At 44.1% G+C, this 27,433-nt stretch overlaps 2 protein-coding genes across 3 annotated transcripts; one reads left to right on the top strand and one right to left on the bottom strand.

Annotated features, from left to right (window-relative positions):
- The first annotated feature begins 32 nt into the window (after positions 1-32).
- On the top strand, positions 33-11,330 carry LOC135236202 (rho-related GTP-binding protein RhoG-like). 2 transcript variants are annotated; one of them, XM_064302438.1, is made up of 2 exons: positions 33-225; positions 7,225-11,330. In XM_064302438.1, the coding sequence occupies exon 2, from the start codon at positions 7,251-7,253 to the stop codon at positions 7,824-7,826; it is 576 nt and encodes a 191-aa protein (XP_064158508.1). In that variant the 5' UTR covers positions 33-225; positions 7,225-7,250; the 3' UTR covers positions 7,827-11,330. The 2 variants fall into 2 exon arrangements, with proteins under 2 accessions (XP_064158508.1, XP_064158509.1); XM_064302439.1 differs by lacking the exon at positions 33-225 and adding an exon at positions 386-529.
- A 4,506-nt stretch (positions 11,331-15,836) lies between these two features.
- On the bottom strand, positions 15,837-26,038 carry LOC135236200 (post-GPI attachment to proteins factor 2-like). The gene is made up of 5 exons (XM_064302435.1): positions 25,527-26,038; positions 25,183-25,432; positions 24,104-24,210; positions 17,818-17,926; positions 15,837-17,070 (listed from the first exon to the last, which is right to left on the bottom strand). The coding sequence occupies exons 1-5, from the start codon at positions 25,689-25,691 to the stop codon at positions 16,940-16,942; spliced, it is 762 nt and encodes a 253-aa protein (XP_064158505.1). The 5' UTR covers positions 25,692-26,038; the 3' UTR covers positions 15,837-16,939.
- Positions 26,039-27,433: the final 1,395 nt, after the last annotated feature.

Below are 27,433 nucleotides of genomic sequence, written 5' to 3'. Positions count from 1 at the left end.
TTTGCTGTTGTTAACAGGCACAGTCACAGCTTGCTAGCTACTTTGCAAATAAACTTCCTCATACAGCAATTACTTTTTTGTGTCTGACTTCCTCTCTTAGCTTTGCATTCACTTCCTTCACTGTGTGCAACTCCTCCTGGCTTACTGTTCCGAGACATTTGAGGAGATCCTTTTAGTCCGTGATCCGAGGCAAGTAGCGCGGTCCTTGGAACAAGATTATGTTTGGTGAGCATATATTTCTTACTTCTTCCGATTAAGCCGTTTCAGTTGTCGGTATACATATTAGATCACCGCTCATGTCCGTTATATGATTATATGACTTACATGGTTTCTGAGTTTCAGGTTTATTTTTGTAATGTCTGACAGAAGTTTCCTTGGTTTTAACGGTTTCTGCAGACATCCGCCTTATTCTGTAATCAAGCCTACCGCTGAGGGGGAAATCACTCGGTGACCAACATTAGAATGTCAAACGTGCCAGTTATCGACCTGGCGCAGAACGGTTAACTCCACAGTGAATGTGTTTTAGAGCGTTAGTCTACGGAAGTGGATTATTTTTTGTCTATAGGGATGTATAGTCGTTTATTTTCTTTTTCTAAAACTAGACTGAGGTGCCACTCCCAAAGTCGATAAAATGTTCATTTCTTGGACATTTTTTCGGCTTGCCGTTAACAATAACACGAGGCATACAATGAGCATTGTGAATAGTCTACATATACTCTAGCTATATGGATTAAAGTACAGAAGCCTAAAATACCAAATACGTTATTGTATTTGTTATATCTGTATGAAATATTTTGAAAACACGGGGTAGATTTATAAATGTGTATATGATTTATACAGTTTTTAAATTGTAACATAATTTCATAAATAATTGTATCTGAATACCTTTTAAATAACATACATTCTCATGAACTATGTGGTTCGAGTTGTACCGAGGGTAAACGGTTTGATTGCAAGGGTGAGTGCTTTTGGGTGTGTGAGCAACATTGGTACAGCACTCTCATGAGGTTTTGATGATCATGCAGTGTGTACAGACCTCAACTGACAGCCTCCAGTCAGCACAGCACAGTGTCTGCACTCTGTAGTGCAATGCAATCCCTAGGTCAGAAGCAGGCTAGATTCAAATGTGGATTTAGTTTGGGCATTATAATATGAACATGGTAAAAAAAAAAAAATACTGTTTTTGTTGATTTGTTTGGCTGTTGCTTGCTTTAGCAAGAGGGCTACATTCCACCAGTTCAGGGAGCTCAGTAAACCCCCTCTGCTATTGTGTGTGTATTATCCCTACATTGATACAATGTTACAGCAAACATTGTGTGAACATCGTAGTAACTGTTAACTGAGATGGTCACATGTTTAAAATGTTAGTTCTGCACATTCTGTTAAGGTATTGCATGCTTTTCCCCCTGTCAGTGACTGTCACACAGCCCATAGTGGGGGTGAGTTTTTTTTCAATATGAATATGGTGAATTCCAAGAATAATTAGTGGAGACAGAAATGGTCATTTGTAAAATTTTTATTCAGAGGTTTCCTTAAAATTGTTGGGCCTATAGACACTTGTATGCATCATGTTCTGTACAGGACTATGATATTTTAATTGAAATAGGCCAAATAGAATTTAGATTTATACAATTCCCCCATGACTATTTGTCTATGCAACTTCAAATAGAATTATTCTTGCATTTTTAAATCCTGAGTGATGCGTAGCTGCATTTTCCAATTCAGGAATAAGGTATCGTAAATAATTATAAGCTCTTTTTGTGCGATTCATTATTGTATGCCTTTAAACAACAATCACAACTTACAAAAGGAAAAAATCACAAGAGGAACTTGTTGAATTCTCTATTAAGAATTTTGTATGGAAAATCTAAAGATATGAGTCTTGAAGCCAAGTAGAGATTATGACATTTTACCCCAGTTAAGCTCTTTTAATATGCATTAAGTTTTCTACAAATTTCACATTGCTATCATCTCCTTGCCTACACATTCGTGCAACGACTCGGGTGTTATTTGATACCATTTATAGCTGCATTCGACTTCTGTTTGTCGCAGCACGTTGTCTATATGAGGTACTTGCTCAGTGGCGCGATTAATCACATGACAGCCTGCTACAGAAAGTGAGGTCACTTCATTGTCAGAACAAGAATAAATGTCTGATAAGTTCCCATATCCCATAGCTGGGTACTGTGGTCACTGGCTTTCAACTGTAGCAATGCCATCAAACAGTATCTCGTGGCATAGACATGGGTTTCAAACCTGCAACAGGTAGTAATTTACACATTTGTAAATTATATACACAGCGAACATGTGACTACACGGGGCGAACATGGCAGGTGTTTTCGTTTCCATTAGTACTCTCTGAATGACTCAAATCCGCAATACGAAAAACCCAAAGAAAATGTTTTTAGAACCGTGTCATGTTATTACGTGTGAAAACGTCTGCTGAATGTAGAATAATTTCCCACGCAGACATGTAATGGGACATTCGGAACGAGGAGGCCCTCGCTATTTGAGTAACGAGCTTACTGATTACTCCACATGCTCTGTACAAGTTTGGACTGAATAAGGAAAGATATGTTATAAGTGTAACCAATTTTCAAAATGAGCTACTAGAAGGTTGATATGAAAAAACCTTTTATTTTTAAAAGGAAAATACAGTGGAATGATGTCTGTCGTACAAAACTGACTTATATATTTTTTTTTAAATCTGATCAGTGAATGCAGAAAGACATCCCATTCATTTTAAAACGCCTGTGCATAATGCTACTATTTTGCCAAGGGGGACAGATACACAAGGTTAGACGAGTGGAATTTTATATTGGACAACTGCGACTGCCACAGTGCGGGAGCTGGGTTTGGATTGGCAGCCAGAGGGCCTTCTGCGGCCTCTGGCTTTTCTAACCACAGGAGAGTGAAGAAACGGACGGAAGTGCGGGGGCTGTCCAGTCCTCTTCTTTGGTCTCTCTCAGGTCTCACCTTGTACTGTAGGTCGTTTCCTTCCGTGTGGTTTCTGAAAAAAAAAGAATGGAAATGGCAGCTACTCTGGGCCAGGCGTACGAGCGCCTCGGTGGTGTGCTGCAGGGCTGCGAAGTTCGCAGCGCCAGCCAATCAGACAATTCCTCAAGGACATTCAGTAAAACCACCATTTATTTTCAGTGGGCCTGGGTAGTGGCTGCGGCTCAACGGCCAGACAGGAACTGCTTTTGTTTGTTTTTTTTCTTTCTTCTTTCCAATTCCCCTGCAAGGGTCCAGTGAGAACTGAACTGATACGACGGTGGCACTATGTAAACTGGTTTACACCGCAGGCGACCTCAGACAGATGCAGTAAGGGGCATGTGCCGAGAAAATAGTGGAAGAAGATTGTGTGTCCTCTTCCGCCACCTGCCCCCATACGCCAGGAAGCTACATTGCTAAGAGTTAGTGCCCTCAGGCTCGAGGGGAAAGATGGCCGAGAGACTTCTGCTTTCCCTCCATTTTGGAAAGAATTAAAATGGCCAGGTGTCTTTTCACTTCTGCAAAGTGCTGCCATTTAAAAAAAAAAATTTTTTTTTGGCGAAAATGGTCTGTTGTTTTCTATATTTAGTATTGCCGTTGATATGATATGTGTGAAGGTAGTCCTGCTTTGTTACACTGAGTTGGGAACTGAGGCTAAAGAATCCTGGAAATTTTGGGGGCGAGCCCTGGTGCACATGACCTCACGTTACTAAATCGGCGCACTCCCCCGATTGAAGAATGCTTCCTACCCTCCGCCTCCTACCGCCAGCTTGAAAGGACAGGTCAGTAAAAGCAGTGGGGGCTTTGGGGTTTTCGGGCGATGTGGCCCCGGATGTTGCGGGGTGACGCCGGAAGGGGCCCGAGGTCTGGGGCTTGTGAGACGCCGCACGGGCGAGCGACGAGCTTCCCAGCGCCGGGCTCGGCGAAACCTTCGAAACCGCAGCGCAGCGATACGTAATGGCCGACGCCCGTATCGGGTTTTCACTCTCGGAGGCTGGGGTTTCTCCGGGGTCCCAGGAGATTGGGCTGAGCCGCGCTCTCGCTCTCGCTCTCGCTCGTCGAGTCCAAAGGCTGCGTCACAGGGAGGGCTGGGACGTGCGCAGCGTTCCTCTCTCACGGCTAATTGGCGCGTGCTTAGCCCCCTCCGCCCAAACGCTCGAGCGTAGGGCCTGCGGAAACCCGCGTCCTACGTCAGAAGGAAATAAAAATTAAATAAAAAATGGTTCGTTTTATCTCTAACCTATTAAAAGGCAGATGTTTCTCTGTTTCTGGACACGTAAGAATACCAAGAAAAAACTTCACGATGAAAGTATAGAGAAGCTGTTCAGTTTAAAATGGCAACCGAGGAGATTTGCATAGAGAGATAGACATAGACTCCACGGGGGTTAATTTCACAGAGAAATGAAACAAACTGAAAGCTTTACAAAAATAGTAGGCCCTAGATGAGCAGTGCACGTCACAGTAAGATAAACACATCTCGAGTCTGTTGCTGATGCTTTTTCTCTCAGAAACACATGTATTCAGACAGGGGTTCCACCAGGGATTTTGGGGTCCACGAAAAGATCTCACATTGGGCTCCACCACCTCGGGCCACCACAGAAAGTCCTATTTTTTTTGAGGGGTATTCTCAGTCAGGGCCCTTGGAACCATCCTAGCGTACCCCTCATATGACATCCCTGGCAGTGCCTAAAGGTTATATACTGGTGTGAAAAGCTGCTTCATAATTTATCCCAGTGTAGGGAAGTAAGACATTCTTGCTGGAAAAATATCACAGGAAAATGTGCGGAGACGGACTCATGCCCTCTGTCACCTTTGATCTTAAGTTCACTTCAGATGCGAGTCCAAGAACTGGCTAATGCCCGCATATTTTAGCCATTTGAGGTCTCCAAAAACATCCTACCCCTTATCTGTATTAGCATTCATTGGGGGCCTAAGTGCACACAGGTTGACTGACGGTATTATTTCTATGTGTTGGATTGTGGCAGTGTTTTAATCTGCAATAAATGCCTTTTTTATTTCAATATTGAATCCTCAACAGTTAAAAAAAATTACGACTCATGTAACAATATTGTCTGCTGATCAACATGTCTCCTGAAATTCAGTAGTACCTCACATCTGAGCATGGCATAGCCTACATCTCAGAAAAAAGGGTTCTTTGGCTTGTCTCCATAGGGGACTATTTATCCCTTTAACCTTTATGGACCCCTCTTTGGTAGGTGTAAAAAGCATAAATGCTCCAAGATTGAAGCATTTTGCCTGACAAAAAAACCATTGAACTAGATAGGGTTCCTCTATGGAGACACAGAGGAGCCTTTTGGAACCCTTTACAGATCCAACCCTGAGAGTCTAGTTTACTGTGGTTGGCGTTGTTAACACTTAACACTTGTGAAAGTCCAGCTCAGTATAGCACTGTGGTTCACACTGCAACAGTCATCCCAGGCAGTTTGGTGTTTGCATTGAATAGAACGAAGACTTGTTCTTATTCAAGTGCATACATACGGTATTGCTGTATCTGGGTGTGTCTGCTTAAGATTCCACTTAACAACCAGAGACGGACAGAGAGAGAAAAGGAGGGAGTGAGAGACAGAAGAGTAGAGGAGAGGCAATGCTAGCACATGAACCTCTATGTACGCTGACAGACAGGCTCTTTCTGTGTTCTACGGGGCTCAGGGGAGAACTATGAGGTGTGGAAATGGGGCTCATGGGTATCAACTGTTTTTGAGCCTCTTTGAGTGGCTTTCTTATGTCTTTACCATACAGGACAGGACTTAGTTACATAGCGGAATGGAATGAAGGCCGCTTGTAGCTAACGGAAGCTTGTTCACACCTGACTCACACACCTGCCAGTTTGTACACGCGTCTCGCTCACGTGTAACTGTGTATTAGGAATGCACTGCCCTTCCAGTGTTAAGGACAAGCCATTGGCTTGCAGTCACCATTCGGCCGTGAGTCACGTTTGCCTGAAAAGAGACAAAGGAGGCAAACATTCACTACCTGGCTTTGGTCATGAGGTGTGAAGACACATTGTGGATGCTGCTATAAAATGTTTAATTATGTACACTTTACACCGCAGCCAGTAAAGGGGCTTTAATGAGATTACTGCATATTACATTTTTTTTTTACTTCTAAGGGGAGGAGCTATCTGCTGAAATACTTACAGTATGATTGAAGCCTAGTTAGGCCTGCACATGGGGGGGGGGGGGACGGGACTTTCAGGGGCCCTGGAGAGTCACAGTCCCCCATTGTCTGTGTTTATGGCATTTGGTGTTTGAGGTAAACTAAATTCATTTGAATGGGAGCTAATTTTAAACGTAGCTGAATATTTATTTGCAAATTCACATTTAGTACTTTGCTCAAGAATGCATGCATTCAGCAATTGTGTCACATTCTCTTATAAATGAATTATAGGACTGAAGACATTTTCTTCCTCAAATATTATGAAATGACTGATGAATGTGTTGCAAGAAATTGCATTTGCATGTCTTAGGTTTTCTTACAGCTTTACTAGCTAACTTCTATATTCATCCCAGGCATGGTCTTGTAAATAACCTTTTGACTTTAGATAATCTAATATTGCAGCACAGTTTGCCTACGGATATTTCTGAAATTACCACCTTACCACAGAAAACTGAATTTGTGACTTCCTTAACTTGTTTCAACAGTCATCTGAGGCAATGTAAGCTCCAATACGGTGGCATTGTATTTTGGAGAGGATTCGCTGAACTAAATAATGGCATGGGATAACATCTCTTTTGTTTAGACACTTTCCTGTTTTTCCCTTTCCTGTTGTATCCTTGATATACCTTAACCCAAACAAAACTGGTTCCAGGTAATTTTTGTTTTACGTTTGTTTGCTGCAGTATGGCGCTGTTGTGTAACAGCATTCTGGCTGCACGCAGTTGAGGGCAGAGCGATTTGCCCACAGAAAGTGTAGCAGTGGTCAGTGGACTGGAATATCCACTACTGCTATATCGCCAAAGGAAGAGCCACTCAATCAGACTTTGCTCCTGTAGAAATCTAGCTGCATTAACCTCAGGGCAGAATGTCAAAGATACAAGTAAAATTGTGACTTTTAACACTAATTTACATTAGTGAATTTAACAAGGGACAACAGCAACAGAGAGGGGCAACTAAAAAAAAAAAATAGTTAGCACATATATTTTTAAACGCATCCGGCATGATATTCTACAGGTGCCTTAGCGAGTGGGTGACACTGGCATTGTGTTTCAGGTTGCTGACACAGAGAAGAGGCCAGCATGCAGAGCATTAAGTGTGTGGTGGTGGGGGACGGAGCAGTGGGGAAGACCTGCCTCCTCATTTCCTACACGACCAACGCCTTCCCCAAAGAGTACATCCCCACCGTCTTCGACAACTACAGCGCCCAGGTGACCGTGGACACCCGGACAGTCAGCCTAAACCTGTGGGACACGGCGGGCCAGGAGGAGTACGATCGCCTGCGCACGCTGTCCTACCCGCAGACCAACGTCTTCGTCATCTGCTTCTCCATCGCCAGCCCGCCCTCCTACGAGAACGTCAAGCACAAGTGGCACCCGGAGGTGACCCACCACTGCCCCAGCGTGCCCATCCTGCTGGTGGGCACCAAGAAGGACCTGCGGGCCGACCCGGAGGTGCTGAAGAAGCTGAAGGAGCAGAACCAGACCACCGTCACCCAGCAGCAGGGGGCGGCGCTGGCGAGGCAGATCCACGCCATCAAGTACCTGGAGTGCTCCGCCCTCAACCAGGACGGCATCAAGGAGGTGTTCTCTGAGGCCGTGAGGGCGTTCCTCAACCCCCAGCCCGCCCCTGGAAAAAAGCCTTGCGTGCTTTTGTAGGGAGAGATTGTTAATACAGTCATAGAATACAATTGAATTTTTAAAAAATACAAAAATATATATGGTGTAATTAAAGTTTTGTTTGAATGGAAAACACGGAGGGATTTTTTTTTTTTTTTTTTCCCAATTTCGCATGACGATGCTCCCAGGCGATGATGTATTCGTGGGCCCCTATTGGTTGGAAAGGGATTTTTGTTCCTCTTCTTCTGTCCGCGGTGGATGATGTGGGGGACGGTCTTTGGCCGTGGGGACACCGTGAAGAGTCTGGGAGCTCGAGTCCCCCAGGTGGCCTACAGTGTGATAATGAAGTGCAGCTCTTATCCCTTCCCCAAAATGAGAAATTCAGGCATCCCTTCCATTATTTTTAAAAAAAAATTTCTGTCAGCACGTCTCTGCTTTCTCCTAACATGTCTTCACTGCCATACTGAAGGGAAGGCTATAACAGGCCCCCTCTCACAGGCGAACCCTGCCTCCGGGCTAGCTCTGGGAGGGAAGGCTGTTGTGTGCGCAGGTGAATCCCTTTTACCCGACGGTGAAGGATGGAAGACAGTCCCCATCGGTCTCAGCCAAAGCTCGGCTCTGCTTCTCAGTCCAAAGGGGGAGAAATCTCGCTCCGCTCAAGGCCGACAGGGCCATAAAATCCAGAGTCCGTGCTTCGTGCCCCTGGCCAGTTGCCCCAAATGGCTTCCGTGGTCGGGGTGTTGTGACAATTTGACCCCCCCACCCCCCACCCCCCCCACTTAGTTATCCTGCACGTGAAGCTCCTTCTGTCCTCTGGCCGTCCAAATCGCACACAGGCAATTCCCTTCTGGAGCTTTCCGCTAACCTGCCTCAGCTGTAGGTCAGGTGTACCTGAGGTGAGCCAGAGGCAGTTTCACGCTACGCTGGCTAACCTCAGATACGCGAGTAGCTTAACCCCAAGCCCAGACATGTCAGACAGGTGTAGGCGTGTGGATCCGGGGAGGCCATGACATGTCACAGTCAGAAAGGGAATTTTGCCATGGTTACCGGTGGCTAAGCAGCGAGCGCCTTCTTGCTCATGCTGTCAGTTCAGTCCTGTGAAAAAGACATTTTACCTCACCGCCGCCTCCTCTGTGGCAGATGTGTGTGTTATCAGCTTTCGGTTACAGCAGGGGTGTCAAACTCCAGTGCTGGGGGGCCAAAGTGTTAAGAGAGAAAGCGTTGAGAAAGGGTCAGAGGAAGGTACTGTACCCCTGATCGATATAAATTACCATTAAGATAAAAAAAGACCAGTGATCGTTTCTCTTTTCGTAAAGGTTCATACAGAGTAAAGTGTTCAACTCTTACAGTTGAATTATCACCGGACATTTTACTGTGTATACACCACCTGAATGTTCTCCAAGTAGCCAATGACTAGAATTGCATAAACCCATTTCAAAAAAATGTTTCTATTATGATAAAACCATTACTGCTACCCATCAGTAACCTGAGATTAAAATAAGGAATGGGGCAAATAAAAAGTAATAAATCAACTTTTAATGGTTTAATTTACACACTTTAAGATTCACTGTTTTAATCATTTGTCATTTACAATTAAATGTAATGTTTACAGTTAAGTACAGTTACTCGTTCTTGCCTAAAGTGGTACACAGACGATCCAAAAGCCAAAACTGCTTCCCATCTGTTTACGAGCTGTTTACAGAAGAAGTCAAATTTAATAAGCAGTAATGCATGCACATTTTTTATGGAGAGAGGCTGTACATACACTCTAACAGAAACTGTGAGGCACAATTAGGAACGGAACAAGACACCTCTTGAACTGGTTCCAACAACCACATGAAAAGTTACTCCTTATCTCTGCTGTGAACATAGCACGTGTCGCTATTCTTGTTGATAGAATGGTTTTGACAATATGTCTAATTTGTGAGGGTACCACAATGACATTTTCACGAGTCATAACATCACCAAACGATCACACTCCAGGTTTTACGTTGTCGTTATACATTTTGTGGGCCAGTTTTGCAGGCGCAGATTAGGCTGAGCTTCGTCCTAGGCTAAGTTCATTTTCGAATGGAGATTCTCCGCACAAAACTCGATGTAGTCCAGGGCTGAACTTTAATCTGTCTGTGGAAAAAAGGGCCTTTAGGTTGCGCCAGGCTGCGTGCTCTGGTTGGGTCAGTGTGTGTAATATTAAACCGACGCGCTGAGGTTTCGTGTGCGCGGAAGGGACTTCCACGTTGTACGCGTTGTGCGGTCAACACACCTTTCTCTGTGAAAAGTTTCTGTACGAGAAAGCAGTTCCTTTCCCCGACTTCCTCAGGACAAAGAGATTGCTAGATCTTGCACAAAACTTTCTCAATTCCCGCAACTGGTGATTCCACACAGTGCTAAAATGAAACGGTTAACTACCATTTCAAATCTAGGAAACTTATTGACGGGGGTGTTGCAATTGAATGCAAATATTCTATAATTGTACCTTGAAGTGTTTGGATAGCACCAGAGATTTTAATGGCTTGGGCTGAAGCTGGAAATTGATCCACCTGTTTTAAGATATTTAAGAATACAATTCAATGTGTTAAAAATGTGCCTTTCTGTCACAGATAATCTCAGTATTCTAACTTGATAATATACTCCAGTGAGGTATGCCAGTGGGTATCAGCAGTGATACTGGGGTGGTATCTTCAAAGTGCTACAACTAAAAACCTGCATTCAACAGTAATCGTCCAGCTATTCAATTGCTAATGCACAACACTGTAGAAACTGTCTGAGCAGTGTGCTTTAAGGATGTCTGCGAAACGGATGAAGTTAATGTTATGAGTGATGTGCCACAAACAGCATCCATTAACGTAACTGAACACCCTAATGCTTCCCGCCCACGGAATGGCCACCGAGGGCATAGAAACAGAGGCACAGTTTATCTTCATGTCTTTAAACCTTTGGGCCATGACTGCCTTGACTTTAGTGTCAGAATGAGCAGAGCACTGAACTGAACTCGCTCCAGTCTGGAGCCATTTTGAATGCACCCGCCAACTCTGCTGCTACGCATTTCACTTGATGAAGAATCGTCTCCTTCTTCTTCCATCGCGTTTCCCTTTGAAATGTGCTATAACAGTTACTATGACAAGAAGGCGGTCTGAGATATCTGAGATATCTGAGAAATCTGAGAAAAACATTGCCCTGAGAGTTGAACTGATGGTCTGTAACATCAGATGTAGAACAATAGTGGCATTTTAACCACTGGAGATGCAGAAGAGTACTTGAGTATGATGTGCCATTGGTAGGGAATACTTTTATTGCAGTTTGCAGCTCCTGTTATCAGGACATTTCCAAATCTCCAAATCTTCTTTTCTAATATTCATTTTCTATGCTTGAATGTCTTTTAAAAAAAATAAATGTGTTTCTTATCCTTAATTTATGATGTTAACATTTTATAATCAAATAACACTTCGAAATGAAAAGAAGGAAAATATAAAGAAAATGTAAGTGTCAATATGAATGTTAATTGCTTTATTGAACTATAATTAAAATGATATTCATATCCTGTTTTCTGTAGCGTGTGTTCTGTGTCTTTTAGCAGATCCGTCTGGTCTCTTTTCTAAGGATCTGTTCATTGTGTCGAGTACCAGTCACCAACAATTATGCTAATTTACCTCAGGTTTTACAGTAGACCTGTCCTTTCAGGAGTAATGCTAGAATCCACTGTTTGTTCGGTGACACCAGCTACGTGAGTTTTGACCAAAGGATTAGCAAAATTCTGTGAGATTCATGCATGTTAAGACATTGGCCTGTGAGACAAGAAAATTAACTGAACAGAGTGAGCAACTTGGAAAGTGAGGAATACATCGTCTGGGCCAAAATCATGGCCTATTTTTCAGATGATATATATATATATATACATATTTTTTTTAATAAATCCCCTTTAGTATGAAAATGGACTGTAATTGCAGTGAGTGAGCAGCATATTTCCCTTGTAGAAGCACTGTGTGAGCTGCAAGACAGAGATTCAAAATTTTATGGGACTGTTCATTACTGTAGATCTAGGCACTATGACACCTGGCATGAGGAAGGTTGTTGGGGTTGCAGCCTGTTGCATTCACAAGTGGCTAAAGGCTCATCCGGTTTGTTATTATCTGCTTTTCACTTTACCCCAGCCAACGCCTAACTGTATTTAACGCCAGCTGAACACTTTGGGCCGACACGAAAGAGGAAACGCAGAGAGCTGCTTTACATACTAAACGCAGAAGCTGATTTTCCTATCCGAGCCATTAGTCAGCTAGGCAGAAAGAAAGAAAGAAAGAGAGCGAGAGAGAGAGAGAGAGAGAAAAGGGAACTGCTCACCAACTTCCTTCTGAGCTTGCCTGCTATTCAGTAAGGTTTGAAGTTATATCTGGGTGGGGGTAGGGGTGGGGGGCGGGGATTGGGGTTTCCTTCTGCTGTACTGCAGCTATGCTGGGAAGTCTTTACCAAAATTACAATGACTAGAGAAATTCCACCCAATCAGGGCTTTTTGGAGGGGAGGGCTGGCTCCAACTAAAATCACAGCCCCTTGGTACCATACGAAACATTTCCAACACATACTGGTGGCCCAGTACCACACAAAACATTCCCAACATAGTGGTGGCCCAGTACCACATGAAACATTCCCAACACATACTGGTGGCCCAGTACCACACAAAAACATACTCCCGTTAACATAGTGGTGAGCATGATTATAGCCCCCCTTTTGCAGTAATAAATTCCAAATAGGGCCCAGTCCAAGCATTTCAATGGTGTCAAAAATTCCTGCAAGGTGCATTTGTAATAAACTTGTTAACTGATGATTTAGTAGAGTTGTTTCCTGGTCCCCTGGGCCTACTTTTTGCAATCTCAAAGATTTCCTGTCCGGGGCCTATTTTAAGGCCCTGTTTACCCCTGGTTAAATCCAAGACTGCTTCTGCTCCTCGGACACAACAGTGGAAAAAAACAGTTGAGGTCCCCCTCCTTCGTTTCCCATTTAAAACTACATTCAGGGGTTACACTGGGAGAGAAATTTGCTTTAAGAACCACTTAGGAAAAGCTCAGCTCTGAAGGACCACAAAAAATAAAATCCTCTGTTATGAAGGAAATTTTTACCTCTGCCCTATGTCTCCACTTCCTCGGTCTGTGACCCTTCTCTAGCCAACACCTCCCCCCCACCCCCAGCCCCATCCCCTCCTCCTCCTCTGCCCACACCCTACTGCCTTTTCCTGAAATTCCAGAGCTTGTTTCTATTGGCCTCGGTAATCTTGAGTGTTACCATGTGAGCTACAGGGATTTAGTGATGCCATTTGCATTGTCTCTCTCCACCATATAATAGATGGGTCATGGAAGTGTGTAAAAAAAACAGCTATAATGTAACACTCACTCAAACATGTTGCTTCCTTTTTGACAAAATAGCTACATTCAACTTCGAACATGCTAAAAAAAAATAAAAAAAAGAGTTACCAGCTATAAGACACCCTGCTGTTGGCCACGTAAGAGTGCTTAAGAGTTTTGATTACACTTGAATCACACAGGGATCTTCATGTTTTTAACACATTCTCAGCTTCTGAGAACAGTACTGAAGGGGTACAACAGCAACTGCAGTGGATAACAGTGGCGTCACTAGGTTTGGTGACACCCGGTATGGTCGACTGCTGGTGTCATCACCCAATGTCGACCGGGGGGGGGGGTTGCAGTTGCATTCAAACGACAAAGCGCTTCTCGTCACATTAATACCGCTAATCCGCACCCCCTGCACCCCCGTAGTGACGCCTCTGGTAGATAATTATAGTTAGGTTGCAAGCTAAAAAAAAAAAAAAAAACAACATCTATACACCAAAATTCACCACAAAACGAGGTGGAGGTATTTCAAGGTGGAGGTCCTTTCCAGGTGTTTTTCACAGACTACAGACGTCCAGTCATCTTTACTCTGCTTACGGCATTAACAGTGTCCACCTTGTCCCCTTGGCCACCAGGCCCTTATTCAAAACCAACTTTATTGAACACCAACAGAACACTGTTACCCTCCTTTACTCAGCGCAAATTGACAAGATGCCTCCGACGCGGAATTCGGTGGACGGGACAAAGGACAAGTCCCACACGTCCCAGAAAAGCTCCTCCCCCTGGATTTGCCTACAAGTGATTTGGCAGTGAAATAATGGCACAGTGAGTTGTTCCTCCAGCTCCAAAGTACAGCATCTTGTTATTGCCTTTCAAACATCAACAATGCCAACACTCTGCCCACAGACTCATTTGAGAGTAAAATCAGCCACTAGCACCTCTGACTCATGCACAAACGCTAAGTAACAGCTAGCTCTTTGTCAAAAAACTGGGACGGACCAGAAAAAGCTAAATTTACATGGCCTTGTCTATGTAGCTATATTACTGTGAGTGTATGGAGTTTAAAGTCCTGTTTATACAGAGGAGTACAACTGATCCACCGCGTTACTGAGCCCCTGGTGGAGAAAGCTGCTGTATGATTCCAATAGCCACTAAAATATCTGCATGGAGGTTTCTTTGGAAACACCCAAAGGTAGTTTTGGATGATTTGTTAGTGGCTGGAGGCCTGTGCCACAGTCTCAAATTCCCTCTTTACCACTTTGTTCTGGTGTAAACCTGCCATCAGGGATCCGGTGATGAGCAGACCAAAAAATCATTCCCAAATCCCTGCCATTTTACAGCAGGATTTGAATTCAGCACAAGAGTACTGTGGCTCCTTCCAACCGCCACACCAGTCAAACGCTTCGGTTTGGAGTTCTGGAATTCTGGTATCAACGGCATTTTATCCTGTTGCTCTATGGAAGGAACTTTCCGTTGACAAAAGTGCTCCAGTCCACCGCACACTGTTTTTGCTCAAGACTGGAAGGCCGCACCCCTGGAGCAGGACCTCATTCTGCACATGGGGGCGGCCAAAATGTGCTCATTCCGCCCATGTGCAGGAGGCCCAACCTCGCCCCCCCCAAAAAAAAAAACGTTCCCCGGAGTGCGTTCAGGCGCGCACGGCGTAGTGTGCTGCGTGCAGCGGGTCAGGAATGTGCTCCTCTGACCCTAGCCTAGCAGGGGCGAGCGGAGAGGGGGGGAGTGCCGGATAAAAAGGAGAGAGAACGCCCGAGGTGCCGCTGACGGGATGGGTGGGAGGGGTGTGCTGGGCGGGGCGGGGGCGTCCGAAGGGGAGGGGTGGGCGAGGAGGGGCGGGGCGTCCGAAGGGGAGGGTCCGTGTCACAACGTGTCACAGCTGGAAGCAGCTCTTTGAGTGTCTGAACATGTGCAGGGAATCAACACTGGCCAGCTAGGAATTTAGATAATACTTTCTTGGAAAAACCGCCGTTAGAAAGTATGTATTGTCTAATTTCCTAGGAAGTAGACAATTGCACGTAGACTACCAAGCTAAACCTTTGCTTACTACAAAATAGTCACTTCAATTTCTTAGTATTTAATTTTTTTTTTTTACATACATACATTTTGGTTTCACCATACAGAAATTACAGCACTTTTTATACATAGCCCCTCTATTTCAGGGCACCATAATGTTTGGGACAAATGGCTTCACAGGCATTTCTGATCAGTCAGATGTGTTCAATTGTTTCTTCTGTGCAGGCATAAGAGCTTTCAGTATCTAGTCTTTATTCTAGGATTTTGATTGCGTTCAGAGTTGATAAAACCGTTTGTCAACATGAGAACCAGAGCTGTGCCAATGAAAGCCAAGGAAGCTATTATGAGGCTGAGAAATAAGAAGAAGAAAAACAGTCAGAGACAAAGCCCAAAACTTAGGCTCACCAAAATCAACTGTCTGGAGCATCATTTTGAAGAAAGAGAGCCCTAGTGAGCTTAGTAATCACAAACGGCCTGTTAGGCCAAGGAAGACCTCTACAGTCGATGACTGAAGTATTCTCACCATAATGGAGGAAAACCCCCAAACGCCTGCTCTTGTGGAGCTGAAAGTCAAATGAACAGCCTCTTATACGAGATAAAGCCCACCAGCTCAGTTTTTTCGAAGCACACTATTTGCTCTGACATGTTTGGCACATAAAGAAAAGACTGATTCACCCCTTTCTTCCAGTCAACAAAGTTAAAGTTTATTTCCATTGTTGGCATTTAGCAAATGCTCTTATCCAGAGTAACAATAACATTGTTACACAGTATTCACTCATACAGCAAGATATATCCTTCAGCGATGCAAGTTGCTGAAGCATATATGTAAGTACCTGGCTTAAATGTACAATGGCAGTGCAGTACATAGGAATCAAACCAGCAACCTCTGGGTTACAAGCCCAGTTTCCTCTTTAAAAAATTAAAGTCTGAAACTGTAATACTCTACTAAACACCCTGGATGATAAAGCATGAGGCACTCCTATTGGAAGAGAATCCTTGACAGCATAGTACATCTTTCACATACAAAAATATACAGGTTACCCTTACGCCACTTCAGTGGAATATTCTCAATACCTGGACTTGATCTTTGGTGTAATGTAAATATAAATAAAACCAGGCTTACATATAAATTACTGCAGTCTAGCACAAGAAATACCCAAGAAAAAAAGACACCAATGAAAGTATTTACTGAGGTTAACAGGGTACATGATTTAAAAAAAATAAAAAAACAAGAACACCTGAAGTTCCGACACCATAACTTTGCATATTACACGTGAAATTTTTGGTAGAGAAAAGTCTATGACTGGAAGAGATAGGCACTTGATTTTGCAGTCAGCAGATACTGGGCCCCCGTTCAGGAAAGGGGCTCGAGGTCAGCTAGGGAAGGGACGTTTGTGAGCAAGCAGAAACACGTGCGTTTATTTAATGGGAGACGAGAACAATCCGAATAGATGGAGAAACTGGAGAGGTAGTGTCATAAGATGAAGGGGAGACCTCGAGGCAGAAGAGAAGGTTTCAGAGCAAGAGAAGGAAAGTATAAAATCTGAGCTTGCCCTGCCTCGGGACATACGATCTGCACAGCTGTCCTGTGGACTAACACGTAAAATAAAAAGGTGAGCTCTGACTTTTACGGTACTGACTGTGACATCACTGACGCAGACCGGGAAATGAAATGTACACCATTGCAATGGGGGGGGAATGCCTCAGTGTCGCTGGGCTGGCCCGGCCCCTCCCCTTCCCCAAAACGGTTCCCACAAGGCCCAGCCCCTCCGTTCCCCTGGTCAGAAGCGCTTCTCCTCTGGCGGGGTGGCGATCATTACATCCGTGTGCCCAAAGTCCCAGAAGGCTGTCAGGTGGAAGGCCATGTTGCAGAGCACCATCAGGTACTCACAGAGAGCAAAAAGTGTGTAGACTAGAAAGAGGAGAGAGAGAGAGAGAGAGATTGGGACACATAAATCTACTGCAGGGTTTATTGAGGATAATCCTGGAGTTAGAAGACGCTCTTGCTACATCACATGAATAATTCAGAGGGAAAGCGAATCTCTGTTGGTCGATGTGAAGTTTACTGATGTGACAATGTGAGGGGCTGTTTCAAAGCTTACAGCCCAAATGCATATGCACATTAACCACTCCTGCTTTTAAAAACCTTTAAAAACAACATTTATCAGTAGACGGGCCGCAACATGGCCTATTTTATGGAAGGCTAGGATTTTATAGAGGGTTATTTTACACTCATCTGAAGACCTCACCACCCCCATCCCCCACAGTGGTTTTCAAAGGACACTTGGGCGCAAAACCAGACACCATACCAGACTGTCATTTCTTACACTTTATGAATGCTGTGGCAATTCAGCATCTGAAAATTCAAACACATTTTTGATATTTTAAAAGAAACTGGACAGAAAACAGAAACAGAGACTGCCTTCGGGAGCAGAAGAAGGAACACAGGCCAGATTACATACTGGATATTGGGACATATAGATATAGCAATATGTGGGCAAAGACCATGTAAAAAGACCAGAGGCCTACAGGATGTAGAAGGACAGGGCGACGGTGACGCACACAGACTGAGCGTTAGCGACAGAGACGCAGGCAAAGCGTGACGCGGAGGGACGTGGAGGAAGGGGCGGAGCGGACGGACGCCGGGACGCACGCTTACTTCCTGCCTCGCAGTACTTGTTGTGCCTCCAGAAAAAGGCGCCGGCCGCGGTGCACAGAATGACGCTGGAGACACACAGCCGCTTCTTCCACCGGTACGACTTCAGCAGCTGTGCGAGAGCGGGGGGGGTGAAAGGGCAACCGTGGTGACATCACTTCAGTTCAATTCAATTTCCTTTGTATAGCAGATTTTTTACAGAGAACTGTCACAAAGACACTTTACAGAGTAGCAAGGCAAGAGACGGAGGAAAAAGAGCGAACAGAGCTAGAACACTAGGCCCGAACCCCCAAATAGCAGGTACATAAGGTTAAAAAAAGACTCCCAGTGGGGAAAAAACCCTCAAACAGTGGCGAGAAAAAAACTTGTTATAGAGGGGGAGCCCATCCTCCACTGGCCAGCCTGGTGTAAAACCACTTAAAACTTTGCACACCCTGCTTCGCGCACTTCCTGATTATTCCAGGCAGCTGCTTCACCTTCATCAGGGAGGTGGACCATGACAAACCTGTTGGCTTCTATACGCAAAGCTCCCGTACCACAATAGAAAACTACAGCGCCGTCACTGCAGCACTATGCAACTTCGACTCCTGTGGGCCGCAGTGTCTGCAAGGTATTTGCTCCGACCATGCACTACACCACCAGATTTCACTCATTACTATACCTGCTTGGTTCAGGAAGCAAGCGCGTTAGTGAAATCAGAAATGGTGTAGTGCGTGGTTGGAACAAATGCCTGTGTAGACACTACGGGCTGCAGGACCTGGACCTGGCGCTGCTTCATAGTAATAATGACATGCAATAGAGCACCTAACCTGCTAAAAATGTCCCTTCACAGAGGATATGAACTTCTTCAACTGCAGTGAGTGGCAATAAGACAGCACCAAAAATAAAATGTAAGGCGATGCAATGAAGTCAAAACTGGCAGTATAATTAAAAGTAACAAAGCCCGACTAGTTCTGCCCTTGCAATACAAATGTGGTAATTCCGTAACGACAGAACAGCGCCGGTACTTCCTGAATTGCACCAGAGCCTTTGTTCGTTCATCGAGCGTGCGCTCGTCGTGACATGTGACCGCTGCGTTCGCACGCGCCGTCCGCAGCCTATAAATACCCTCTGAAAGCGCGGCGAGCAAGCGCGCCACAGGAACCAACGGCTCCGAGACACGCTCAGGTCACGCCGAAACCCCTCGCGTGCGCTGCCGCCCAGCAACGCGGCGCTTTTGCCGCAGCCCAAACACGGAGGGGGCTTCCGGTTCATTCTCACGTAGTGTGCGTCGCCGAAGGCCCCAACGGTCAGACAGCAGAAGAGACCTCTTCAATGAAATGCATGGGGTGACCGTGGAACTGCATCAGCTACACTGACTAACCAAGTAATACATTCAAGTGGACTCTTGTGAGAAAATAGTTCTTTAAAAAAAACAAAAAAAACCAACAAAAAAACCAATACCAAATATCCAAGACGCTCGCCAATGAGGGAAAACGTCTGCCATGAAGATACTGGGATAGGACTCCACAAATTCAGTGGAGCTGAGCGAAGAGGAACGTGTTTGAGCATAAGGCCACCTTCTGAGAGGTCACAGGAGACCACGTAGGACACACAACGCCGTCACAGTTCTGGTTTCTCTGCTCTAACCCCTTCTCCACAGCGTCCGCGGCACCGCATACCCTCGAGACCTTCACACATATCTCCAGCGCAGCTTAGGGTTGTGCAGAAAGCAGAGACGTCAACTCCGCAGCGAGAGAACCAAATATGGCGGAGGAGCAAACCAGACAACACGCGCCATTTACGTCTGTTCTTCAGAACAGGCGGCGCTCAAATTGAGAACATTAAGTAAATAACACAACGTAACGTAAGACGAGAACAGGCCGTTCAGCCCAACGCTGCTCGTCCATTCAAATGATTCCATGAAGCACATTTTCAAATGAGGCCACTTTTTAGTGTCAAATCTAATATTCTTAGCTAGTTATTCGCGCACAGGCTAGTCGGTTTAATATGCCGCATCAGTGATAACAGATATAACAGATCTACAACATACGGAGCGAAAAGGTGGTAGGTTGTCATAAATGACAAGGGGGGGGGGGTCTTCTTTTTTGGGACGTGTGGAGAGCAGACGTCTCTGGCACACTATTCTAGCGGCCTGTGTCACGCAGCTGCTCTTGAAATGAAACTAGACTACTGCTGGCTTCAGGCTTGCTTTCCTCTCAGACCACATCCTTCTACTGTATTTTTAAAAACTGTACGCGGCGGCCGTTTCTGTAGTTCCGCTCGCTCACGTCTGGGACCTTTCAGCACGGTGCCCTTTCGATTAGGGTCTCCGCTGTGCCCCGAAACACGTTTCCCCTAAACCTAATGATCCACAGACCGCCGAGGATCTTTTGGCAAGCTGAGGTGATTTTGGTGATTTTGAGAGGTGACGTGTCTTGAAACAGCGGCACCCTCAGGAGATTGCGGATGAAAGTCAGGAAGTGTGTGTGTGTGTGTGTGTGTGTGTGCGCGTGTGAGTATGTGAGTGAGTGAGTGAGTGTGCGTGCGTGTGTGCGTGCGTGCGTGTGTGGGGCGGGGAGGACACTACTTAGGCAAGTCCTCAGCCATGCATTTTCTCTCAAATCTGCTTCTGCTAAATGGCGCGGGCACTGCATCTACGTTGAATTGCACTGAATGAAACAAACAAGAGGATCTAGCTTCACATGGTTAATAAATAAACCATACAAACCGAGATTACTAATAACAAATACAATAATTAACTTGATTTGTAGACTGCGTTTCAGGTCACAGGTTCAAAGCACTTTTACGATAACACAGTAAAGCAAAATCTTCATATTAACTTCAATTATTTTATATCCATTCAGCAATTAAAACTAAGACGACGCACACATTAAATGCTAAGCAGCAAATGTGTGCGTGTGCACACACACACACACACGCAAGCACACACACACACACACACACGCACACACATGAACAACACACAGGAGTCCGAGTGTGTGGGGGAGGTTGTGCCCTCAGTAGAAGGCCAGGGCAGGAAGTTCCTGTTCCTCTTTGACCCAGGCGTTGTACCAGCAGTGTAAATACACACGGCTGTAACTTAAACCACCACCCCCCCCCCACCCCACCACCACCCACCCCCCACCCCCCACCCAGCAGCAGTTCACACAGTATCGATAATGCATGAAGCCGCGCCAACCAAAAACACAAGAGCTGTTTAAAATAAAAAAAAAACAGCTCTGGGGGGTGGCGGGTTACAGCACATAGTCTGAAATGGCCAGCAGAACAGAGACACTGCCAGGGGTGGTACATGCACATCTATCCGGCCTACTCTCATCCCACAAAATAAAAAATTTAAAAAAAGGATTACATGCATTCCAGCGTCTGACTTATAATAATAAAAATCTATACAATAATAAAAATACAAATGTAGTTGAATGAGTGAGTATATCTAACCACCTGTACAAAAAAAATCTTGTTCCTATCAGCCAGCTTGTAGGATCTGTGAGGCTGCACAGGCCTGTGTTTTGCATGGACGACAGTGACCTTTACTGCTGAAGCAAATCAAGTACCACCAATAGCAATAAGTCCACTGATGCGAACCACAAATCGAACATACGATTAGATTTCAAAGCTCCACTTGTTTTTTTACATTCTTTTTGTAAAAATTTTTTTTTATTGTACCCGTGGAACGCTCAGCCCCGGAAACAGACCACAGCCGAGCACAAAACCTTCCGATTACGAAAAAGGAACGGGAACGTTAGCGTCGGCGACATTCTGCGCGGCTTAAACAGGAAGCTCTGCCCCGCCGCAAGCGCAAAAAAAAGCAAACGCTGCAATTTTCACACTTATTTCTTAAGATGTTGCAACGCGGTACTCTCCTCGATTTTGCTCAAATTGGCAAGAACCGCGCCAAAAGGAACCGGCTCATATACGCAAATAAAACGCTTTGAAAGCAGGGAAGAGGATCGGATGCTTTTCTCCGTTCTCCTCCCGCACATCGAGCGCTCCATTAAGCAGGAAGTGCACTCAGTGGGGATTAGAACTCTCTTAAGGTACTCTTACTCTCAGCACATATATATATATATATTTTTTAAATATGTCAACATTGGCAACATTATTCCACCATGATCGCCTATGTTGGAAAATCCCACCTCCTTTCCAGCTGTATGTGTTCATACAGCCGGATAACTAGTTGGATAACCAGAGTAACTAGTTAACTAGTCTTACTCGTATTCCCTTGTCTTTAATTTTGCAGTTTTTTTTGGGCTGTAATGTTTAAGAGGAAAGTCCTTGTGATTGCCAGTCTCACCGTCATATTATGTTAATTACATTAATGTAAGGTTTGCTTCGGATGTGATGGCATTGTACAATGTGAGTGAGAATGAAAACATTAGGCTCACTGACACACAGTATGCCACACCCTACACTTGAGAAAAAATGTTGTCTTCCTCTCTATATACATAATACTGGCTTCACTTACTCTTGTAAAAAAAGGAACTTGTCTATGCTGATAACCTTGAACTAAGTTTTAATTAGACATTAAATGATAAGAACAAGGTCGCCCTTCAGTCAATTAAAAAATAAAAACCCTCTGACGCTCCTAACATTTACTGATTGTGCATTACCCAGAAAAAGCCTTGTCAGTGGGCTTGGTGTTTTATTTTTCAAAAGGATTTAAATAGTGTGATCTCTGAATAAATGTATGCATACACCACGGTGACTGGAAGACAGATCTAAATGGAAATCTAACGGAGGAAATGAGACAAACGGATCAATGCTCCTTGCACATGCGTCATGAGATTCTCCAATGTGGGGACAGAGACTGAGACAGACTGGCAAGAACGCACTCACGCACACACACACACACACACACACTCACACACACACACACACACACTCACGCACACACGCATGCACACACGCACGCACACAGTTGCTCTTCCAGTAAGTGCTGTAGGATAGCAGGGGAGGGGAGGGGGGACAGGCAAATTCAACATAGGCCAGATAGTAATCCCTTTATCTATAATACAAATGACTGGCTCCCAAAGGAAAAACAGATGGACAAGTACAGTATGATATCTCCACACCAAGGCCTGTTCCATTCAGAAATGTAAATACATGTTTTTAATTGTGAAATCCTCAACTGTATTACAGTGAATCAAATATTAATTTCATAACATTCATGTTGAGGAACAGCAATAAAATGCCTTTCAAATTTCACTTATTCAAATTTAAAAGTTAGTTCTTAAACTAATGAGAAATACACCACATAATGCTAGAATGCACATACAGATAGTGCATTCACCTTTAAAAGTCCCATCACCATTGTTCACAAGTTACATTTTTTCCAAGCCTATTAATTTGTCAAAAAATGTAATTTTTGCATGGGATTTTGACAAATAAACGTTAGAAAATAAATATAAACTGTACAATTATTGGTTTTAAGTGTTCAATTACAAGGTCAATCATATTTCATTAAGGTCTAGATTACATCTACAAAGTAATAGTGCCACACAGTGGCAAGACTAAGTAACAGATCAAATGCAAAATGAATATTTCAAAATATACTCAGAATATACTGGACATAAAATATGTCAGAATGAAGTACATATATCAACATCTGATATCATATATTTACCATATAAGTATGAGAAGAAATATAAATCAGTATAAAAATCTATTGAAATATATACTGTGTAAATATGTAAGCATATATTCAATGGATATAACATTGGATGCATCCTTTGCAGCCCCTAGTCACATGTTCAACCTGGGGCCTACAATGTTTATTCCCCCACAAACTAGTTTCAGAACTTCCCAGGCATAAGATATTGAAGGCACTGAGGCCTGCTGCAGAAACCTAACAAGACAAAATGGCAGCCTGGATTTTGAAACTTTGCCATATTTCACAAAAAACATGTATGCTACATGTTTTAGCAGTATCTTTGCTTATAGTCTTTGAGCAAGACTCAGTGCTAACAAGTTAATTGCAACTTCTTCATAATGAAAGCATTGAAACTCTACAGTCACAGCAACTTCCACACAGTCAGATTTTAAAGGTGAAGATATGATAATCTGTGCACCACTGCTCTTCAGCCACTTTGATCCGTCAGAAAAAGCAACTAGAATATAATTTAGATTCGGTAAAATCCACGAAAAAAGATCATTTATGGACATAACTACTAAGGCAGACCATGTGACGGTGGAGAGAAGATGTAAGCGTTAAACGTAGCGGCTCGGCTGGTTTGCAGCGCCACACTCAGGTCAAAAGAGGAGCAACAGTTGAAAGCAGGGATTACCGTACCTCACGCCCCCCTGAATGCATCTTGATGACGTTCCACAGCCAGCAGGTGATCCCCATGTGTACCAGTGCACTGCCGACGAACACCATGAAACCCTTCTTATGGATGGCTGTGCAGAGAAAAGACGGCAATGAATCATCCACACAGCAACGTACATCGACGTTATAGGGGCGACATAGCTCAGGAGGTAAGAGCAGTTGTCTGGCAGTCGAAGGGTTGCCGGTTCGATCGCCCGCCCTGGGAGTGTTGAAGTGTCCCTGAGCAAGACGCCTAACTCTTAATTGCTCCCAATTAGTTGATTGGTACCTTGCATGGCAGCCTTTCACCATTGGTATGTGTGTGAATGAGAGGCATCAATTGTAAAGCGCTTTGGATAAAAGCGCTATATAAATGCAGTCCATTTACCATTTACCATTTTGTTTACAATTACGAAGGCAACTACAAACATCAAGGCACAACCTGTGTACGGAGTTCCAGAGAACAAAAGGAGACAAAACATGGAATTCACCTTACCAGAAGCACACAGTAATATATACAGTAGAGATATGCTAATAAGTAGCATCATAACCTTAATTAGATGGCAAAATGATCAGTTTTTGATAGTTTGATACAGTGCTCGAATTATTATTATTTTTTTACAGATTATTGTTAAAACAGTAAAATTCCTAGTCAAACCTAACTAACCTTAACAAGTTTAGAGAAAAAGAAAAAAAATCGGCTAAGATCACAACTGCAGAAACAATTATTTTTACAATACTTAAACAATTTATGGGATCTCAAAGGCGCAGGAATGGTTTGGCAAAAGAGGGGGGGGCACTTCAGCACTAGGGCCTCTCCCCAGGAAGAAAACTTTTAAAGAACAGCACTTAAATTCTAATTTCTAATAATAATACTATAATACAATGTGGAACTCCCCCAAGCTTAATAATTCCTTTTTTATGGGGGATGGGGTGGGGTGGGGTGGGGGCCGCGCTAACCCTAAATAAATAGGGTGCTTGGATCTACTGTTGGATCTACTATGCAGGCTTCTTTTTTGACCGAGACTAGAGACTGAATATTCAAGTCGTGCGCCGTTACTTACTGTACGTCTCATTCGAGGACACGTAGGTGAGCAGCAGCAGGCCAATGTTTTCACTGAAGGCACAGATTAGGCCAAGGTAGCAAAGCGGCGTCGCCACAACGTTTTTGGTGAAGCTTCTGCGGTAGAAGTTGAAGTACGCCACCGCCACAAAGAACCGAGGCGCGCAGTGCAATCCGATGCAGAAGCGCCAGATGTAGCGCTCAGGTGTCAGTCCTATGGAAGCGCTGATGGAGGGCAGGTAGTTAGGAACCTACAACGGAGAGGGCGAGAACAAACGGGGATTGCTGTAGCAATGTAAAAACGCCTTTCGATGAGAATTTCTTTGAGTGGACGAGGAAGCTCACCTGGCAGTGGGTTTTCATGGCATTCTCAAAGTGAAAAAAACACGAGACAAAAATGCAGGAGGTCAAGCCCAACAATGGCAGGGCAACAGTGCCAGTAATGAAGGTGGTGAACCGGAGTCTGACGAACGGTCTGTCGCGGTCCAGACCGTAAGGACTCGGAATCATCCTGTCCACCAAATAACCCGTTGATATTTACAAAATTCCTGATCCCACAATCAGTTGGCTAAACGACAGCACACAGGGAGGCAAACGCTGGTTCATAATAAAGTTTGAGGCGTGAGCTCACAGTTCTATAGCCTACCTTACGAATACACAATCATACTGCAAATTAAAGATCGAGGTGACACCTTGAAATTGAGCGCAACGTATTCTCAGTGTATAAATATATATCATTTACGAAGGTAACACGGCCATATTTAGTTCTAAATGACCACTAAAACATTGGAATTCTGTCCTGTAGCTGCTGCCATGCGTGGGTCAGGAAGCGATTGAAAACCGGAAGTATCAGTCATGTAAATCTCACATAGGTAGTTGATGGCACCAAAAAAAAAAGGCGTGGACTGACTAACGCGTTTTAAAGGGCTCGCGTGTATTTTAAAATTCTGCTTGAACATGTAAATCAGCATCACACTACAGTTTAATGTACTGTACTACAGTGTATTCAATGTCGCTACTATAAACATTTCACATTTTGTTTCATCAAGAGAACCAGACAGACAGGCAATATTTGGCAGGCTGCATAATGTAGTCCCATTTGGAGACCCCCTGGGATAACTAAGTTGTAGCTGGACTATGGGACCAGTATTGCCTCTGGACCAAATTCAAAACACAGAAATCCGAATGACCAAGAGGGATGCCACAAATGCTTTCAAGCCCTAAAGCAATATAAAAAGCAACTCCATGTCGAAAAAAATCACAATTTACACAGAATGAACTATCCCAAATTGAAAATGCTGTCAACCAAAACACCTTCTGGCAGTTATAGAAAAAAAATGACATTATACGGGATTTCATTCTTTTTAACAGAGGAATTAAATTGAGTATCAAGAATCATGGAATTTCATTGTTAGTCTCATCCCTAGCTCCCAGTGCCATTACTTGCACTGATGCCACAGACTGAATTCTGAACAGTATAATTCGGGCCTGCTTTTAATTTCTGCACCACAGCTGTTTTCCTTGGATACAGAACTTCTGTGCCTGTCGTTCTGGGATTGTCTCATTTAGACTAACCCATTGGACCTTTATCACATCCCTTTGGAAGCTCAATGAAATGTTGAACGTCCGGTTTCTTGGGAAAGAGGGGAAACATCTGCAAGCATCTTCTGGCAATGCCGAAGACCAGAATATGTTGGTTTGCGATGATTTTTTATTTCTGGGGAATCTGTGTTAATATTCTGCTCTTTTGGTGAGATAACTCCAGTAAACATCACTTCCTCTTCATTCAATGCTTTTTTTTGTAGTTCGTCCTGCTCTGCAAGCTGCCAGTACCCCCAAGAGTTCATAGTAATATTTCTGTGTGAGTCCTTTACTTGTATGTTACTTTTCAGTGAAAAAGCAATGGCTCACAATCATGGCTTTTTGAAACCCCAACCCCTGCAAATGAAGCCTTGCGCATAGAATAATGTAAACTCAACATGAGCAGTGATCCAAGACTGCACTGGCACACGTGCCCTTCCTGGTTTTTGTGTTTTGTGACAATGAACACTGATCATCGCCTTAAGTTTGTCAGCTGCGCTTTTACTCCACAGGTGAGGCATTTGGTCGTTGATCAGAAGAAACTGCTATGGAATGGAGACAGCTGGAAGAATGCTCAATGCAGGTTAGGAAACTGAAATGTTGGATACTGGGAATTTACCTGTTATTTGAAATAGTTAATTTTCCTCCTGGCTTCTCATCCATAAAAAATC

This window comes from Anguilla rostrata, chromosome 12 (genome assembly GCF_018555375.3).
Source record: "Anguilla rostrata isolate EN2019 chromosome 12, ASM1855537v3, whole genome shotgun sequence".
Taxonomy (NCBI): domain Eukaryota; kingdom Metazoa; phylum Chordata; class Actinopteri; order Anguilliformes; family Anguillidae; genus Anguilla; species Anguilla rostrata.
The sequence above is the reverse complement of the archived record's forward strand: the minus strand, read 5'-3'. Positions and strand labels throughout refer to the sequence as shown.

Excerpts from the sequence above, each read along its gene's own strand:
- LOC135236202 (XM_064302438.1), top strand. The coding sequence starts at position 7,251 with ATGCAGAGCATTAAGTGTGTGGTGGTGGGGGACGGAGCAGTGGGGAAG.
- LOC135236200 (XM_064302435.1), bottom strand. The coding sequence starts at position 25,691 with ATGATTCCGAGTCCTTACGGTCTGGACCGCGACAGACCGTTCGTCAGA. Across the intron at positions 17,927-24,103 it reads TGCATTCAGGGGGGCGTGAG|CTGCTGAAGTCGTACCGGTG; the intron begins GTACGGTAATCC and ends GCTCTCGCACAG. Across the intron at positions 17,071-17,817 it reads CAAGTACTGCGAGGCAGGAA|TCTACACACTTTTTGCTCTC; the intron begins GTAAGCGTGCGT and ends TCCTCTTTCTAG.